Raw genomic sequence first — 19,158 nt, 5'->3', positions numbered from 1 at the left:
GTTGCTTGATTTAAGTAAAATGTTCTAAATTACACATTTTTTAGCAAATTGTTGTTAATAAATACTAATATTTAAGGAAAGTATTGCCGCGCCCGGAGACCCGCCTCCATGATGTGGAGCCAGGCTGAGGGTCAGAATCGCCTGCTGGAGGAATCACCTATTGTACATGTTTGTATCACCTATTGTACATGTTTTTAGTGGTAGACACGGGGAGAACATGCTCCACACAGAAAGGCCCCGTCCTGGTGGGAATCGAACCCAGGACCTTCGAGCTGTGAAGCTGAGGCTCTAACCGCTGAGCCACCGAGCCGCCCACTTTAAAGAAGGGAATGTTTTATCTGTCTGTGAGAATCAGTTCTTACATTAAGAGTTGTTGATCTGAGTTTTTCTTAAAATAAGAAAAAATATTCTTTGTCTAAAACTGAAGAAGATTCAAAAAGTTTTTCTTGTTACAAGAAAAATGATCATGTTTTTAGCAAATTTATCTGAACAAGAAATGGCCAGATTTTATTTCATAAAATAATGTTTTTTTACTCAAGAAAACTTTGCTCAGTGAGACATTATTACTTTTTAGGGAAAAAATAAGAACTTATTTCTTAAAGTAAGACATTTTTTACTTGCTTAGAAACACTTTTTGCAGTGCAGAGCTAATCATATTAGTGATGTAGCGATGTTTGGCTTATTGGAAAAGTTAACCTCCCACACTGATTTTGTGGCGTTTACTTGATTTTGCGTGAGCAGTTGTTATTGCAGCAACACGAAGTCCTGGAGCGACTGTTTCATTAAATATTGATATAATGATCTAGTTTCTAGTTTTATTTGCCCGTTTCCATCCCAACATGGCCGCCGGAGCCTCTGGTTTCCGTGGCGATGAGCGTTGTTACAGACCCGTTGTCGTGTGTTCTCAGGACGCAGATCGCCGACACCACGGACACGCTGAACCGTCTGGAGGCGGAGCTTACCATCGTGCAGGACACCAACACGGAGGCGAGCAAAGACCTGAGCGACGTGGAGCGCGAGGCGCGGGAGCTGAACCTCACCTCGCAGACGCTGCACCGGCAGCTCGACGTGCTCAAGAACTCCAACTTCTTAGGTGAGGACGGGACCGGGGTCAGAGCGTTAACCTCTTAACCTCCACCATGACAGAGCACAGCTTCTCCGGCTTTACCCAAATCTGAGCTCTTCTTCAAGTGTCAAAACAGCAACAAACGAGCGACAAAAATGTGACAGAAAGTGATTGGAAAAAGCTCCTTTGAGATTAATTTTGTAGGTCTTAGCTTTCAAATGAGGCGTGAAACTGGGCTGTCGGCTGTGCCCTGATGGATTTGGGTAAAGTTGAACTGTAGAGGTTTAAATGAGCCACAACTTCAGGGGTCGAGAAGCATCGCCGTGAATTTTGGCGACCTATGATGGAAACTTTTACTATAATAATAAATGTTTAGCCTCTTAACTCCTGAACCCGCCTGAATCATTTTTTGGGGGGTTTTCAACTCTTTTTTGTAACTTTTTTTTTCAATTTTTGGTCAAGTTGTTTTTGTCACATTTTTATCACATTTTTGCCAATTTTTTTGTCAATTTTTCATCACTTTTTTGTCACTTTCTGTAATTTTTTTGGCCTTTTTGTCAATTTTTTGTCACATTTTGTCATTTTTTTTGTCATATTTTTGTCATTTTTTATCACATTATTATCAAATTTTTGTCCAATTTTTTGTCATTTTTTCGTGTTTTTTTAAATCAAATTTGTGTCATTTTTTGTGACATTTTGTAATTTTTTATGTCAATTTTTATCATATTTTTGTCATTTTTTTTGTCAAATTTTTGTCAATTTTTTTCATCCATTTTTTGTCAATTTCTTGTGACATTTTTGTGACATTTTTGCCACTTTTTCATGAATTTTTCGTCACTTTTTTGTCACATTTCCACCATTTTTTTCGTCTCAGTTTTGTTGCTATTTTCACGGCTTTTGGATCACAATTTCTTTTCCATCATTTTTTTGTTGGGTATTTTTGTAACTTTTTTGTCATTTTTTTTGTCATTTTTGTCAATTTTTTTTGTCAATATTTTGTAATTTTTTAGTCAATTTTTAATCAAATTTTTATCAAATTTTTATCACATTTTAGTAACTTTTTAGTCATTTTTTGCGTCAATTTTTTGTCAGTTTTTGTCAGTTTTTTATCACATTTTTGTCACATTTTTGTCCTTTTTAGTCATTTTTTTTTTATTTTTTAGTCAAATTTTTATGAAATTTTTGTCTTTTTTTCCATCCATTTTTTGTCATTTTCTTGTGACATTTTTGCCACTTTTTCATCAATTTTTCGTCACTTTTTTTCTCACATTTCGTCTCAGTTTTGTTGCTATTTTCACACCTTTTTTCCAGAAGCTTTTGGATTGGGGTAAAGCCAAAGTAGAGAAAATGTGCTCGGTTCAGGTGGGAGTTAAGGGCTTACAGTAAGTTTCCCACACTGGTCACAAGAAGCCTCAATACGTCGTCTTCATCTGATGGACACTTTGCAAACTCAAACAAACAGGACTTCAGTCTGAGTTCTTTTAGCCTTGTTTTGGTTTGTTTTCACATATTTGCCTTCACACTGGTCGTTGCAGGAGCGTTCGACAGCATCCGCGGCTCGTACGACGGCTCGCGAGACGCCGAGAGACGAGCCAACGAGTCGACGGTGACGAGGCCCAGCGTGGTCGGCGAGTCGGCCGACACTCGCCGCCGCACGGAGAGGCTGATCTCCTCCAAGAAGGACGAGTTCAACCGGAAAAACGCCGCCAACAGGCGAGCGCTGAGCGACCTGGGCGGCCGAGCGCAGGGGCTGGACATGAGGAAGATCAACGAGAAGGTACGAGAGACACTGAGGGAGATCAACGAGAAGGTACGAGACATGAGGGAGGTCAACGAGAAGGTACGAGACATGAGGAAGGTCAACGAGAAGGTACGAGACATGAGGGAGATCAACGAGAAGGTACGAGACATGAGGAAGGTCAACGAGAAGGTACGAGGCATGAGGAAGATCAACGAGAAGGTACGAGACACGAGGAAGGTCAACGAGAAGGTACGAGACATGAGGAAGATCAACGAGAAGGTACGAGACATGAGGAAGGTCAACGAGAAGGTACGAGACATGAGGAAGATCAACGAGAAGGTACGAGACATGAGGAAGGTCAACGAGAAGGTACGAGACGTGAGGGAGGTCAACGAGAAGGTACGAGACACACTGAACCGAGAGGATCTTTTTCCTCACGTCATCAGATTTTTTTTTCCCATCATTTTTTTGTTGGGTAATTCAACTCATTTTTGTAACTTTTTTATTTTTTTGTCACATTTTTGTCATTTTTTTGTCACATTTTTGTCATTTTTTAGTCAATTTTTTTGTTATTTTTTTGTCACATTTTTATCATTTTTTTCATTTTTTTGTTATTTTTTTGTCTCATTTGTATCATTTAAAAAAAAAAAATGTCTCGTTTGTATCATTTTTTTGTCATTTTTTTGCCTCTTTTTTGTCATTTTTTTGTCACATTTTTGTCATTTTTTGTCATTTTTTTTGTCATTTTTGTCATTTTTTTTGTCACATTTTATCCAATTTTTTGGTCACATTTTTTTCATTTTTTTTTCTTTTTTTCATTTTTTTGTCTCATTTTTATCATTTTTTTGTCATTTTTTTGTCATTTTTTGTCTCATTTTTATCATTTTTTTGTCATTTTTTTGCCTCTTTTTTGTCATTTTTTGGTCACATTTTTTTCATTTTGTGTCATTTTTTTGTCATTTATTTTGTCACATTTTATCACATTTTTTGGTCACATTTTTTTCATTTTTTTTTCATTTTGTTTTATTTTTTTGTCTCATTTTTGTCTTTTTTTTTTTCATTTTTTTGTCTCATTTTTATCATTTTTTGTCATTTTTTTGCCTCTTTTTTGTCATTTTTTTGTCATTTATTTTGTCACATTTTATCACATTTTTTGGTCACATTTTTTCTTTTTCTTTTTTCCTTTTTTTGTCATTTTTTGTCTCATTTTTATCATTTTTTTGTCATTTTTTTCATTTTTTTGTCTCATTTTTGTCACATTTTCTTGTCACATTGTTGAGAAGATCAGCGAGAAGGTACGAGACACACTGTGGAGTCTTTCACTTTTGGGAATCGTAATTTAAATTGTGATTTCAGTTTTATTGTCGTTTTATTGTTTATTTTATTGTCCTCTAAACCCCGCCCCCTCTGTGCGCAGGTGTGCGGGGCCCCGGGCGACGCCCCCTGCGGAGAGGCCCCGTGCGGCGGCGCCGGTTGCCGAGACGACGAGGGCCGGCGTTTCTGCGGAGGCCTGAACTGTAACGGGGCGGTGGCCGTGGCCGACAGCGCCCTGGAGAGGTCGCAGCACGCGGAGAAGGACCTGCACAAGGCCATGGGCGAAGTGGAGGCGCTGTTCCTCAAGGTGCCACGCCCACGTCTTCACACTTTCATGAGACGGTTGATGTTCTGATGTTCTGCTTTTATTAAAACGCTCATTAACCTCCCGAGTGTCTGCGCTCAGGTGGCCGAGGCGAAGGCTCGGGCGGAGGAGGCGAAAGGCAAAGCTCAGGCGGCTCTGGACAAGGCCACGGCCACGAAGAGCAAAGTGCAGAGATCCAACGACGAGCTGAGAGACCTCATCAAGCAGATCCGAGACTTCCTCACACGTAAGAACTGAGTCTTCCTCACACGTAAGAACCTCTGAGACTTCCTCACACGTAAGAACTGAGTCTTCCTCACACGTAAGAACCTCGTCTAAGACTTCCTCACACTTTTTCATCCATTTTTTCTAATTTTTTCTCTATTTTAAAAAAAAAAATTTGGTCCATTTTTTCTCACTTTTTTGTCAAAATTTGTAAATTTTTTGTCAATTTTTCGCCAATTTTTTCTCCATTTTTTGTCAATTTTTTTCAATTTTTCGTCCATTTTTCATCAATTTTTACTCTATTTTTTGTCAATTTTTCGTCAATTTTTTCTCCATTTTTTGTCAATTTTTTCTCTATTTTTCGTCCATTTTTCATCAAATTTTTCTCAATTTTTTGTCAAATTTTTCAATTTTTTGTCATTTTTTTGTCAATTTTTCGTCAATTTTTTCTCCATTTTTTCTCCATTTTTTGTCAATTTTTCGTTTATTTTTCGTCCATTTTTTCTCATTTTTTTGTCAATTTTTTCCATTTTTTGTCATTTTTTCTAAATTTTTCGTCCATTTTCGTCCATTTTTTCTCAATTTTTTCAAATTTTTTGTCATTTTTTCTCAATTTTTCTTCCATTTTTTCTCCATTTTTTCTCCATTTTTTCTCCATTTTTCTCAATTTTTCGTTCATTTTTTCTCAAGTTTTTTTCCCAAGAAGCTTTTAGATTTGGATAAAGTCGGTTCAGGTGGGAGTTAAGAGGTTAGAGCTGCTGAAAACCGTTCCTCTGCGTTTGTCCTTTTGCGTCCATTTTTTCCTCACAATTTTTCGTCAATTTTTTCTCAATTTTTTTGACCCTGTTCCTGCTGTTCCCCCTCTGTCCAGAGGATGGCGCCGAGCCGGGCAGCATCGAGGCGGTGGCGAACCGCGTCCTGGAGCTCTCCATCCCGGCCTCCACGCTGCAGATCGGGCAGCTCGCCGACGAGATCAAGCAGCGCGTGCGGAGCCTCGCCAACGTGGACGCCATCCTGGAGCAGACGCAGGACGACGTGCGGCGAGCGGAGAGCCTGCTGCTGGACGCCAAGAGGGCCAGGTACGAGAACCTTTAAAGAACCGAGAGCCAAGAGGGTCAGGTACGAGAACTTATGAAGAGCCGAGAGCCAAGAGGGCCAGGTACGAGAACTTATGAAGAACCGAGAGCCAAGAGGGCCAGGTACGAGAACTTATGAAGAACCGAGAGCCAAGAGGGCCAGGTACGAGAACTTATGAAGAACCGAGAGCCAAGAGGGCCAGGTACGAGAACTTAGGAAGAACCGAGAGCCAAGAGGGCCAGGTACGAGAACTTATGAAGAACCGAGAGCCAAGAGGGCCAGGTACGAGAACTTATGAAGAACCGAGAGCCAAGAGGGCCAGGTACGAGAACCAGAACCTTTAAAGGACCGAGAGCCAAGAGGGCCAGGTACGAGAACTTATGAAGAACCGAGAGCCAAGAGGGCCAGGTACGAGAACCAGAACCTTTACAGAACCGAGAGCCAAGAGGGCCAGGTACGAGAACCAGAACCTTTAAAGCAATGGTTCTCAACCTTTTAGAGCCGCGACCCCCATTATAACGGTTAATTAGGATCGTGACCCCGACCCGGGTCAGACCATGGGGAAACACAGGGACATTAACCCCTTAACTCCCGCCTGAACCGAGCACATTTTCTCCAGTTTGGCTTTACCCCAATCCAAAAGCTTCTGGAAAAAAGGTGAGAAAATAGCGACAGAACTGAGACGAAAACAATGATGGAAATGTGAGAAAAAAGTGACGAAAATGTAACAAAAAATGAAAAAAAAATTGATAAAAAATTAACAAAAAAATGACAAAAATGTGACAAAAAATTTACAAAAAAATGACAAAAAAATGACGAAAAATGACAAAAATGACAAAAAAATGACAAAAAAATGACAAAAAAATGACAAAAATGTGACAAAAATGTACAAAAAAATGACAAAAATGTGACAAAAAAATCACAAAAATGTGACAAAAAAATCACAAAAATGTGACAAAAAAAATGACCAAAAAAATGACTAAAATGTAACAAAAAATGAAAAAAAAATTGATAAAAAATTAACAAAAATGATGAAAAAAAAAATGTTATGACGTGAGGAAAAAGATCCTCTCGGTTCAGACGGTAGTTAAGAGGTTAACCTTTATAACCTCATAGGTTAAACAAAACAAAAAAAATGGCTAAAACAAAAATTTATTAAATTTAGAACAAATAATGGCTCCCTGGTAAAACAGCATGTTTGCTACAACACCATAATAATAATATTAAAATACATATTTTATCTATACGCTCTGGTGACCACGTAGTGGGTCCCGACCCCCAGGTTGAGAACCCCTGGTCTAAACTTTAGGGCTGTTTTCTTCCTCTCTTTAACCACATCTCCTCTTTAGTTTTAGTTTTACACACATGGATTTGTTACAGATGTGATTCCTGATGGATTCATTGAGACGTTTGTCCAGATGTTTTGATGACTGAGTCTGTGTTTCTGTGTTGGTTCTCAGACACGACGCTGAGGGGGTGAGGACGACCGCGGAGGCCGTGAAGCAGGCGCTGGCCGACGCCCACACGGCCCAGACCTCAGCGGAGAAGGCCATCAGCACCGCGCGGGCCGACATCCGGGCCACCGAGGACCGCCTGACTCAGGTACCACAGAGAGGACTGTCTGACTCAGGGACCACAAAGAGGACCGCCTTAGCCCCGCCCACTACCTGCAGATAACTTGTGCTGGTGATGCTTCGGTTCTTGGAGCTTCACGTAACTGTTTATATTAGACGTTTCAGTTTAGCTGCGTTTCCATGGAGCCCAAACATCTGGTCATGATCTGCTTCTGAGTTCTCTGATTATGGGCGTGGCATAATCTGATATTCACATGACCTGATTTCTTTCTGATCTTTCACACATGCATAAACTAACCAGGAAATGAATCAAAGACCAAACTGAGGTCACAAAGAAACTAAAACATGGAGGTCAGTCGTCCTCCTGCTGATTCTGCAGCTGGGCCTGACTGAAGGGAGGGAGAGAGTTCAGTAAATCGCTCTGGCTCATGTGGAATCCAGAGTTTGTGATTCTCCGATATCTGAAGAGAATTTAAACACATCACCTGATTATTACCTGATTATTTATTCCCTGATTATTACCTGATTATCACCTGATTATTACCTGATTATTTATTCCCTGATTATTACCTGATTATCACCTGATTATGACCTGATTATGACCTGATTATTCCCTGATTATTCCCTGATTATTACCTGATTATTCCCTGATTATTACCTGATTATTCCCTGATTATCACCTGATTATGACCTGATTATGACCTGATTATTCCCTGATTATTCCCTGATTATTACCTGATTATTCCCTGATTATCACCTGATTATGACCTGATTATTCCCTGATTATGACCTGATTATTCCCTGATTATCACCTGATTATTCCCTGATTATTACCTGATTATTCCCTGATTATCACCTGATTATTCCCTGATTATTCCCTGATTATGACCTGATTATTCCCTGATTATCACCTAATTATTCCCTGATTATTCCCTGATTATTCCCTGATTATCACCTGATTATTCCCTGATTATTCCCTGATTATCACCTGATTATTCCCTGATTATTCCCTGATTATTCCCTGATTATTCCCTGATTATCACCTGATTATCCCCTGATTATTCCCTGATTATTCCCTGATTATTACCTGATTATTACCTGATTATTCCCTGATTATTCCCTGATTATTCCCTGATTATCACCTGATTATCACCTGATTATGACCTGATTATGACCTGATTATTACCTGATTATTCCCTGATTATTACCTGATTATTCCCTGATTATTCCCTGATTATTCCCTGATTATTCCCTGATTATCACCTGATTATCACCTGATTATGACCTGATTATTCCCTGATTATTACCTGATTATTCCCTGATTATCACCTGATTATTCCCTGATTATTACCTGTTTATTCCCTGATTATTCCCTGATTATTCCCTGATTATCACCTAATTATTCCCTGATTATTCCCTGATTATTCCCTGATTATTACCTGATTATTACCTGATTATGACCTGATTATTCCCTGATTATTCCCTGATTATCACCTGATTATCACCTGATTATCACCTGATTATGACCTGATTATTCCCTGATTATTACCTGATTATTCCCTGATTATCACCTGATTATCACCTGATTATTCCCTGATTATTACCTGTTTATTCCCTGATTATTCCCTGATTATCACCTGATTATTCCCTGATTATTCCCTGATTATCACCTAATTATTCCCTGATTATCACCTGATTATTACCTGTTTATTCCCTGATTATCACCTGATTATCACCTGATTATTCCCTGATTATTCCCTGATTATTCCCTGATTATTCCCTGATTATTACCTGATTATGACCTGATTATTCCCTGATTATTCCCTGATTAATCCCTGATTATTACCTGATCATTACCTAATTATTACCTGATTATTACCTGATTATTCCCTGATTATTCCCTGATTATCACCTAATTATTACCTGATTATTACCTGATTATTCCCTGTTTATTCCCTGATTGTTCCCGGTTCTCGTGTCTCAGATCGAGTCGGAGACGGCGGGCGGCGAGCGAGACCTGAGCGACGCCACGGGACGACTCGCCGCTTTGGGCCGAGAGATCGACGCCCTGAAGACGCAACGCGCCAAAAACAGCATGGCCGCCGCGCGCGCCGAGGAGACGGCGACCATGGCCCGGGACAAGGCCAACGAGGCCAAGCAGGTGAGGTCACACTGTCCCTATGACCTCACACTATGACCTCACACAGGCCCCGCCCTCCTCCTGAAGGGGGTGTGGCCTGTCTCAGTGACCGCAGCGTCTGTGTGTGTCAGATCCTGGAGGGGCAGCTGATGGACAAATACCACGAGGTGCAGCAGCGCGTGGACACGAAGGCCAAGGCCGTGCTCGACGCCAAAGGACGAGCGGAGGGTCTGAGGGAGGAGGCCAAAGCGCTGCTGCAGGACGCCCAGAACAAGCTGCAGAAGCTGGCAGGTCTGTGTTCAAGCCGCCATCTTAGCCTAGCACTCATTTCAATGGTTTAGCTTAGCCTAGCACCCACACATTTCAATGGCTTAGCTTAGCCTAGCGCCCACTCATTTCAATAGCTTAGCCTAGCACCCACTCATTTCAATGTCTTAGCTTAGCCTAGCGCCCACTCATTTCAATGGCTTAGCTTAGCCTAGCGCCCACTCATTTCAATGGCTTAGCTTAGCCTAGCGCCCACTCATTTCAATAGCTTAGCCTAGCACCCACTCATTTCAATAGCTTAGCCTAGCGTCCACTCATTTCAATGGCTCAGCTTAGCCTAGCACCCACTCATTTCAATAGCTTAGCCTTGCGTCCACTCATTTCAATGGCTCAGCTTAGCCTAGCACCCACTCATTTCAATAGCTTAGCCTAGCGTCCACTCATTTCAATGGCTCAGCTTAGCCTAGCACCCACTCATTTCAATAGCTTAGCTTAGCCTAGCACCCACTCATTTCAATAGCTTAGCCTAGCGCCCACTCATTTCAATAGCTTAGCTTAGCCTAGCGCCCACTCATTTCAATGTCTTAGCTTAGCCTAGCGCCCACTCATTTCAATGGCTTAGCTTAGCCTAGCTTCCACTCATTTCAATGGTTTAGCCTAGCGCCCACTCATTTCAATGGCTTAGCTTAGCCTAGCGCCCACTCATTTCAATGGCTTAGCTTAGCCTAGCACCCACTCATTTCAATGGCTTAGCTTAGCCTAGCACCCACTCATTTCAATAGCTTAGCCTAGCACCCACTCATTTCAATGGCTTAGCTTAGCCTAGCGTCCACTCATTTCAAGGGCTTAGCTTAGCCTCTTGCCCATTCATTTCAATAGCTCAGCTTAGCCTAGCGTCCACTCATTTCAATGGCTTAGCTTAGCCTAGCACCCACTCATTTCAATGGCTTAGCTTAGCCTAGCGCCCACTCATTTCAATAGCTTAGCCTAGCGCCCACTCATTTCAATAGCTTAGCCTAGCGCCCACTCATTTCAATAGCTTAGCCTAGCGCCCACTCATTTCAATAGCTTAGCCTAGCGCCCACTCATTTCAATGGCTCAGCTTAGCCTAGCGCCCACTCATTTCAATGGCTTAGCTTAGCGTAGCGCCCACTCATTTCAATAGCTTAGCCTAGCCTAACACCCACTCATTTCAATAGCTTAGCCTAGCGCCCACTCATTTCAATAGCTTAGCCTAGCGCCCACTCATTTCAATAGCTTAGCCTAGCGCCCACTCATTTCAATAGCTTAGCCTAGCACCCACTCATTTCTATGGCTTAGCTTAGCCTAGCACCCACTCATTTCAATGGCTCAGCTTAGCCTAGCGCCCACTCATTTCAATAGCTTAGCTTAGCCTAGCGCCCACTCATTTCAATGGCTTAGCTTAGCTTAGCGCCCACTCATTTCAATGGCTTAGCTTAGCCTAGCGCCCACTCATTTCAATGGCTCAGCTTAGCCTAGCGCCCACTCATTTCAATGTTTTAGCTTAGCCTAGCGCCCACTCATTTCAATAGCTTAGCCTAGCGCACACTCATTTCAATGGCTTAGCTTAGCCTAGCTTCCACTCATTTCAATGGCTTAGCTTAGCCTAGCGCCCACTCATTTCAATAGCGTAGCCTAGCGCACACTCATTTCAATGGCTTAGCTTAGCCTAGCGCCCACTCATTTCAATGGCTCAGCTTAGCCTAGCGCCCACTCATTTCAATGGCTTAGCTTAGCCTTGCTCCCACTCATTTCAATGGCTTAGCTTAGCCTTGCGCCCACTCTTTTCAATGGCTTAGCTTAGCCTAGCACCCACTCATTTCAATGGCTTAGCTTAGCCTAGCACCCACTCATTTCAATGGCTCAGCTTAGCCTAGCGCCCACTCATTTCAATAGCTTAGCCTAGCGCCCACTCATTTCAATGTCTTAGCTTAGCCTAGCGCCCACTCATTTCAATGGCTTAGCCTAGCGCCCACTCATTTCAATAGCTTAGCCTAGCACCCACTCATTTCAATAGCTTAGCCTAGCACCCACTCATTTCAATAGCTTAGCCTAGCGCCCACTCATTTCAATAGCTTAGCCTAGCGCCCACTCATTTCAATAGCTTAGCCTAGCGCCCACTCATTTCAATGGCTTAGCTTAGCCTAGCGGCCACTCATTTCAATGGTTTAGCTTAGCCTAGCGCCCACTCATTTCAGTGTCTTAGCTTAGCCTAGCGCCCACTCATTTCAATGGTTTAGCTTAGCCTAGCGCCCACTCACTTCAATGGCTTAGCTTAGCCTAGCACCCACTCATTTCAATAGCTTAGCCTAGCGCCCACTCATTTCAATGGCTCAGCTTAGCCTAGCGCCCACTCATTTCAATAGCTTAGCCTAGAACCCACTCATTTCAATGGTTTAGCTTAGCCTAGCACTCACTCATTTCAATGGCTTAGCTTAGCCTAGCGCCCACTCATTTCAATGGCTTAGCTTAGCCTAGCACCCACTCATTTCAATGGCTTAGCTTAGCCTAGCGTCCACTCATTTCAATGGCTTAGCTTAGCCTAGCGCCCACTCATTTCAATAGCTTAGCCTAGCGCCCACTCATTTCAATAGCTTAGCCTAGTGCCCACTCATTTCAATAGCTTAGCCTAGCACCCACACATTTCAATAGCTTAGCCTAGCGCCCACTCATTTCAATAGCTTAGCCTAGCACCCACTCATTTCAATAGCTTAGCCTAGCACCCACTCATTTCAATAGCTTAGCCTAGCACCCACTCATTTCAATAGCTTAGCCTAGCGCCCACTCATTTCAATAGCTTAGCCTAGCGCCCACTCATTTCAATAGCTTAGCCTAGCGCCCACTCATTTCAATAGCTTAGCCTAGCACCCACTCATTTCAATAGCTTAGCTTAGCCTAGCGCCCACTCATTTCAATGGCTTAGCTTAGCCTAGCGCCCACTCATTTCAATGGCTTAGCTTAGCCTAGCACCCACTCATTTCAAGGGTTTAGCTTAGCCTAGCGCCCACTCATTTCAGTGGCTTAGCTTAGCCTAGCGCCCACTCATTTCAATAGCTTAGCCTAGCACCCACTCATTTCAATAGCTTAGCCTAGCACCCACTCATTTCAATGGCTTAGCCTAGCACCCACTCATTTCAATAGCTTAGCCTAGCACCCACTCATTTCAATAGCTTAGCCTAGCGCCCACTCATTTCAATAGCTTAGCCTAGCACCCACTCATTTCAATAGCTTAGCCTAGCGCCCACTCATTTCAATAGCTTAGCCTAGCGCCCACTCATTTCAATAGCTTAGCCTAGCGCCCACTCATTTCAATAGCTTAGCCTAGCACCCACTCATTTCAATAGCTTAGCCTAGCGCCCACTCATTTCAATGGCTTAGCTTAGCCTAGCGCCCACTCATTTCAATGGCTTAGCTTAGCCTAGCACCCACTCATTTCAAGGGTTTAGCTTAGCCTAGCGCCCACTCATTTCAGTGGCTTAGCTTAGCCTAGCTTCCACTCATTTCAATGGCTCAGCTTAGCCTAGCGCCCACTCATTTCAATGGTTTAGCTTAGCCTAGCGCCCACTCATTTCAGTGGCTTAGCTTAGCCTAGCGCCCACTCATTTCAATGGCTCAGCTTAGCCTAGCGCCCACTCATTTCAATGGCTCAGCTTAGCCTAGTGCCCACTCATTTCAATGGCTTAGCTTAGCCTAGCACCCACTCATTTCAATAGCTTAGCCTAGCTCCCACTCATTTCAATGGCTTAGCTTAGCCTAGCGCCCACTCATTTCAATGGCGTAGCTTAGCCTAGCTCCCACTCATTTCAATGGCTTAGCTTAGCCTAGCTCCCACTCATTTCAATGTCTTAGCTTAGCCTAGCGCCCACTCATTTCAATAGCTTAGCCTAGCGTCCACTCATTTCAATGGCTTAGCTTAGCCTAGCGTCCACTCATTTCAATGGCTTAGCTTAGCCTAGCGCCCACTCATTTCAATAGCTTAGCCTAGCCTAGCACCCACTCATTTCAATGTCTTAGCTTAGCCTAGCGCCCACTCATTTCAATGGCTTAGCTTAGCCTAGCGTCCACTCATTTCAATGGCTTAGCTTAGCCTAGCGCCCACTCATTTCAATGGCTCAGCTTAGCCTAGCGCCCACTCATTTCAATGGCTCAGCTTAGCCTAGTGCCCACTCATTTCAATGGCTTAGCTTAGCCTAGCACCCACTCATTTCAATAGCTTAGCCTAGCTCCCACTCATTTCAATGGCTTAGCTTAGCCTAGCGCCCACTCATTTCAATGGCGTAGCTTAGCCTAGCTCCCACTCATTTCAATGGCTTAGCTTAGCCTAGCTCCCACTCATTTCAATGTCTTAGCTTAGCCTAGCGCCCACTCATTTCAATAGCTTAGCCTAGCGTCCACTCATTTCAATGGCTTAGCTTAGCCTAGCGCCCACTCATTTCAATAGCTTAGCCTAGCCTAGCACCCACTCATTTCAATGTCTTAGCTTAGCCTAGCGCCCACTCATTTCAATGGCTTAGCTTAGCCTAGCGTCCACTCATTTCAATGGCTTAGCTTAGCCTAGCGCCCACTCATTTCAATGGCTTAGCTTAGCCTAGCGCCCACTCATTTCAATGTCTTAGTTTAGCCTAGCGCCCACTCATTTCAATAGCTTAGCCTAGTGCCCACTCATTTCAATAGCTTAGCCTAGCGCCCACTCATTTCAATGGCTTAGCTTAGCCTAGCACCCACTCATTTCAATGGCTTAGCCTAGCACCCACTCATTTCAATGGCTTAGCTTAACCTAGCGCCCACTCATTTCAATAGCTTAGCCTAGCACCCACTCATTTCAATAGCTTAGCCTAGCGCCCACTCATTTCAATGGCTTAGCTTAGCCTAGCGCCCACTCATTTCAATGGCTCAGCTTAGCCTAGTGCCCACTCATTTCAATGGCTTAGCTTAGCCTAGCACCCACTCATTTCAATAGCTTAGCCTAGCTCCCACTCATTTCAATGGCTTAGCTTAGCCTAGCGCCCACTCATTTCAATGGCGTAGCTTAGCCTAGCTCCCACTCATTTCAATGGCTTAGCTTAGCCTAGCTCCCACTCATTTCAATGTCTTAGCTTAGCCTAGCGCCCACTCATTTCAATAGCTTAGCCTAGCGTCCACTCATTTCAATGGCTTAGCTTAGCCTAGCGTCCACTCATTTCAATGGCTTAGCTTAGCCTAGCGCCCACTCATTTCAATAGCTTAGCCTAGCCTAGCACCCACTCATTTCAATGTCTTAGCTTAGCCTAGCGCCCACTCATTTCAATGGCTTAGCTTAGCCTAGCGTCCACTCATTTCAATGGCTTAGCTTAGCCTAGCGCCCACTCATTTCAATGGCTTAGCTTAGCCTAGCGCCCACTCATTTCAATGTCTTAGTTTAGCCTAGCGCCCACTCATTTCAATAGCTTAGCCTAGTGCCCACTCATTTCAATAGCTTAGCCTAGCGCCCACTCATTTCAATGGCTTAGCTTAGCCTAGCACCCACTCATTTCAATGGCTTAGCCTAGCACCCACTCATTTCAATGGCTTAGCTTAACCTAGCGCCCACTCATTTCAATAGCTTAGCCTAGCACCCACTCATTTCAATAGCTTAGCCTAGCGCCCACTCATTTCAATGGCTTAGCTTAGCCTAGCGCCCACTCATTTCAATGGCTCAGCTTAGCCTAGCACCCACTCATTTCAATGGCTCAGCTTAGCCTAGCGCCCACTCATTTCAATGGCTCAGCTTAGCCTAGCGCCCACTCATTTCAACGGCTTAGCTTAGCCTAGCACCCACTCATTTCAGTGTCTTAGCTTAGCCTAGCTCCCACTCATTTCAATGGCTTAGCTTAGCCTAGCGCCCACTCATTTCAGTGGCTTAGCTTAGCCTAGCAGGAGGTGTTTTAGCGGCGTCTGGTTCCGTGCAGAGCTGGAGAAAAGCTACGAGGAGAACCAGAGGCGGCTGGAGGGCAAGGCTCGGCAGCTGGACGGGCTAGAGGACAAGATGAAGGGGATTCTGCACGACATCAACCGGCAGATCCAGATCTACAACACCTGCCAATGAGCATCGCACCTGCCGATGAGCAACGCACCAACGCGCCTGAAGATGAAGTGATTTGAAAGTGTAAAATTATGCCAAAGCTGAGGCGCCAAAGAATGTTTAACGCCCGGGTTACACGTTTCCTCTTTAAACCCTCTCTCTGTGTTTGTGCTGAAGCTTCACGTGAATAAAAGTCAAACCACTTTGTCTCTGACTCCGCCTCTTTGTCGCCGACTCTGGCCTGAAGAGTCCGTATTCTCCATTTTATTTTATTTTTTTGTCCAATACATGAATCGATGCATAAAAGTCATTATTAAAAGAGTCAAAATGAGGATTAACATACAGGCCTTGAACCATTGCTGTAGAGTATGAGTGTAGAAGCTTTTAGATTTGGGTAAAGCTGACCTGAGAAAATGCTCTGGGTTAACCCCTTAACTCCCACCTGAACCGAGAGCATTTTCTCCAGTTTGGCTTTACCCCAATCCAAAAGCTTCTGGGAAAAAGGTGAGAAAATAGCGACAGAACTGAGACGAAAACAAGGATGGAAATGTGACAAAAAGATGACGAAAAATTGAAGAAAATTTGATTAAAAAATGGATGAAAAAAATTGTAAAAAAATTGACAAAAACTGATATAAAAAGTGACAAAAAAATGGCAAAAAATGGATTAAAAAAATGACAAAAAATTGATTAAAAAAATGTCAAAAATGTGATAAAAAAGTGACAAAAAAAATCACTAAAAATTGATTCAAAAAATGACAAAAAATAAAATAAAAAAATGACAAAAAATTGACAGAAAAAAAAGTAAAACAATTGACAGAAAAAAAAGACTAAATGTGACAAAAATGTGATAAAAAATTGACAAAAAATGATAGAAAAGTGACAAAAAAATCACAAAAAATTGATTAAAAAAATGACAAAAAAATGACAAAAATGAGTCGAATACCCAGCAAAAAAATGATGGGAAAAAAATCTGATGACGTGAGGGTGTTGAGTTGAGTTGACGTTGAGATGAGCTGGTGATGAGTGACTCAGGTACAGCTCCTTTAATAACGGACAAACAGGCCTCGGTGCAGGAACACGTCTTCACCAGTAGATGGCAGTAGAACCACAGCAGAGACTTGGCTTCTGCAGAAGGAAAACTCCAGGTAGGAAACGTTTGAAACTATGATGACATTTTGACCCGTCCATAGTGTACATGTTTTGTTTCCTGCAGAGAGCAGTTGGAGACCCCTGCTGTCAGTCTCCCCCGGGTGCTAGTGTACATGTTTTGTTTCCTGTCACAGTGTCTCGCTCTTCCCTCTCGCTCCGTCACATAAAGGCGGTTATTTTTAGCCCGGTCCAGACGAGGCTGCGACCGTGTCCTTCGTGTCCTTTGTGTCCGAGTCGATCTCAGGCCTTTCAGACACTCGGCTCCCGCTGCTCCTGACGTCACGGAGGCAATCTGCGGCTGACAGGGCTCAGGCTGCAGGACCTTATTATCGACTGTGGGACAGAGCGGTGAGTCTCGCCCGGATACCTCCTCGTTTGCCCCTTCGTTATTTACTTATTTATATTAACTCTCCCATTCATCCTCAATGGTAAATATGGATGCAGTACACGTTTTGGCCACCAGCGTCACACTGGGGGCGCTGTTTCACTCCGTTTGCAAAGTGCAAAGGAAACACTGCAGAGCGCTGTAGCATCGACTTTCACAGTTTAACCTCTTAACTCCCACCTGAGCGGATCCCATGTTCTCCAGTTTGGCTTTACCCCAATCAAAAAGCTTCTTGGAATGAGAAGAAAAGAAGGATGTAAACGCAACAAAAAAGAGAAAAAAAAGTGACAAAAAATCATGAAAAAAGTGACAAAAATTCAACAAAGTTCAACAAAAATGTGACAAAAAATCAACAAAAATGTGACAAAAAATCAACAAAAATTCAACAAAAAATCAAAAAAAATTCAACAAAAAAATGACAAAAATTCAACAAAAATTCAACAAAAATTCAACAAAAATTCAACAAAAATTCAACAAAAAAATGACAAAAATCAACAAAAATGTGACAAAAATCAACAAAAATGTGACAAAAATTCAACAAAAATTCAACAAAAATTCAACAAAAATGTGACAAAAAATCAACAAAAAAATTACAAAAATTAAAAAAATAAATAAACAAAAATGTGATAAAAAAAACATTAAAAAGGTGAAAAAACACAGCAACAACGTGAGGAAAAAGATCAGTTTTGTGGGTCTTAGCTTTCAAATGAGTTCAAGTTTCAAATGACAAGAAAATGACAAAAATTGGACAAAAAAATGACAAAAATGTGATAAAAAAAATGACAAAAATGAGTTGAATACCTAACAAAATAATGATGGAAAAATATCCTCTTGGTTCAGGAGTTAAGAGGTTAAAGTAGTTTGTGCCCATTGTGAATTGAACGTTAATCTCCTAAAAATAACACAATGTAATGATTTATTTATTGTTTATATCATATATACGTGCACTTTTATTCACAGTCAAAATCCTTAGTGTTTCTCCCAGAGCTTCTCCCGTTTTATTTATGAAAAAACGTGGCTTAATGTGTTATGCTAACTGTTCCATGTAAACCAATGGACGACGCTAGGCTAGGCTAGGCTAGGCTAGGCTAACCCATAGTAATGAGTATTTGTTTACAGCAGCGATGAACCTGCGTCAGTTCAAAGTCCGAGTCTCGTCTTCACAGGATTCGACACAAACAAGACAGAGTTGAAAAAATATTTAATCATCGTTGCTGTGGTTACATGAAACAAACACTGTCACAGAGCTCAGCGTCTCCTCTTTTACTGCTTTAACTTTGCCACAAACGGAAAAGTCAGTTTTTCAGTTTTTAAATAAACTCGTCGATGGTTTTCCCACAAAAGCTTCAGAAAGTGTTGGATCACAGCGATGGGGGAGGGGCTTCAAGGAGGCGCTGCAGGAAGAACAAATGTGTAGAATAAAAATAGTAATAATGTGGACTCTGATTCTGAGTCTGTGATTCTGAGTCTGTGATTCTGAGACTGTGATTCTGAGTCTGTGATTCTGAGTCTCTGATTCTGAGTCTGTGATTCTGAGTCTGTGATTCTGAGTCTGTGATTCTGAGTCTGTGATTCTGAGACTGTGATTCTGAGTCTGTGATTCTGAGTCTGTGATTCTGAGTCTCTGATTCTGAGTCTGTGATTCTGAGTCTGTGATTCTGAGTCTGTGATTCTGAGACTGTGATTCTGAGACTGTGATTCTGAGTCTGTGATTCTGAGTCTGTGATTCTGAGTCTCTGATTCTGAGTCTGTGATTCTGAGTCTGTGATTCTGAGTCTGTGATTCTGAGTCTGTGATTCTGAGTCTGTGATTCTGAGTCTGTGATTCTGAGTCTGTGATTCTGAGACTGTGAT

At 42.4% G+C, this 19,158-nt stretch overlaps 1 protein-coding gene across 1 annotated transcript in view; it reads left to right on the top strand.

Annotated features, from left to right (window-relative positions):
- lamb2 (laminin, beta 2 (laminin S)) overlaps positions 1–15,800 on the top strand; it is a 63,072-nt gene extending 47,272 nt beyond the window's left edge. The window contains exons 26-34 of the mRNA XM_079581012.1: positions 909–1,093; positions 2,602–2,843; positions 4,225–4,428; positions 4,528–4,672; positions 5,522–5,729; positions 7,188–7,329; positions 9,286–9,462; positions 9,573–9,732; positions 15,657–15,800. Coding sequence (XP_079437138.1) covers positions 909–1,093; positions 2,602–2,843; positions 4,225–4,428; positions 4,528–4,672; positions 5,522–5,729; positions 7,188–7,329; positions 9,286–9,462; positions 9,573–9,732; positions 15,657–15,793 — 1,600 coding nt within the window. The 3' untranslated portion in view covers positions 15,794–15,800. The remainder of the gene's footprint in view (positions 1–908; positions 1,094–2,601; positions 2,844–4,224; positions 4,429–4,527; positions 4,673–5,521; positions 5,730–7,187; positions 7,330–9,285; positions 9,463–9,572; positions 9,733–15,656) is intronic.
- Positions 15,801–19,158: the final 3,358 nt, after the last annotated feature.

This window comes from Gobius niger, assembly GCF_951799975.1.
Source record: "Gobius niger genome assembly, chromosome: 22".
Classification (NCBI taxonomy): Eukaryota; Metazoa; Chordata; class Actinopteri; order Gobiiformes; family Gobiidae; genus Gobius; species Gobius niger.
This window is presented reverse-complemented; position numbering and strand designations above follow the sequence as displayed.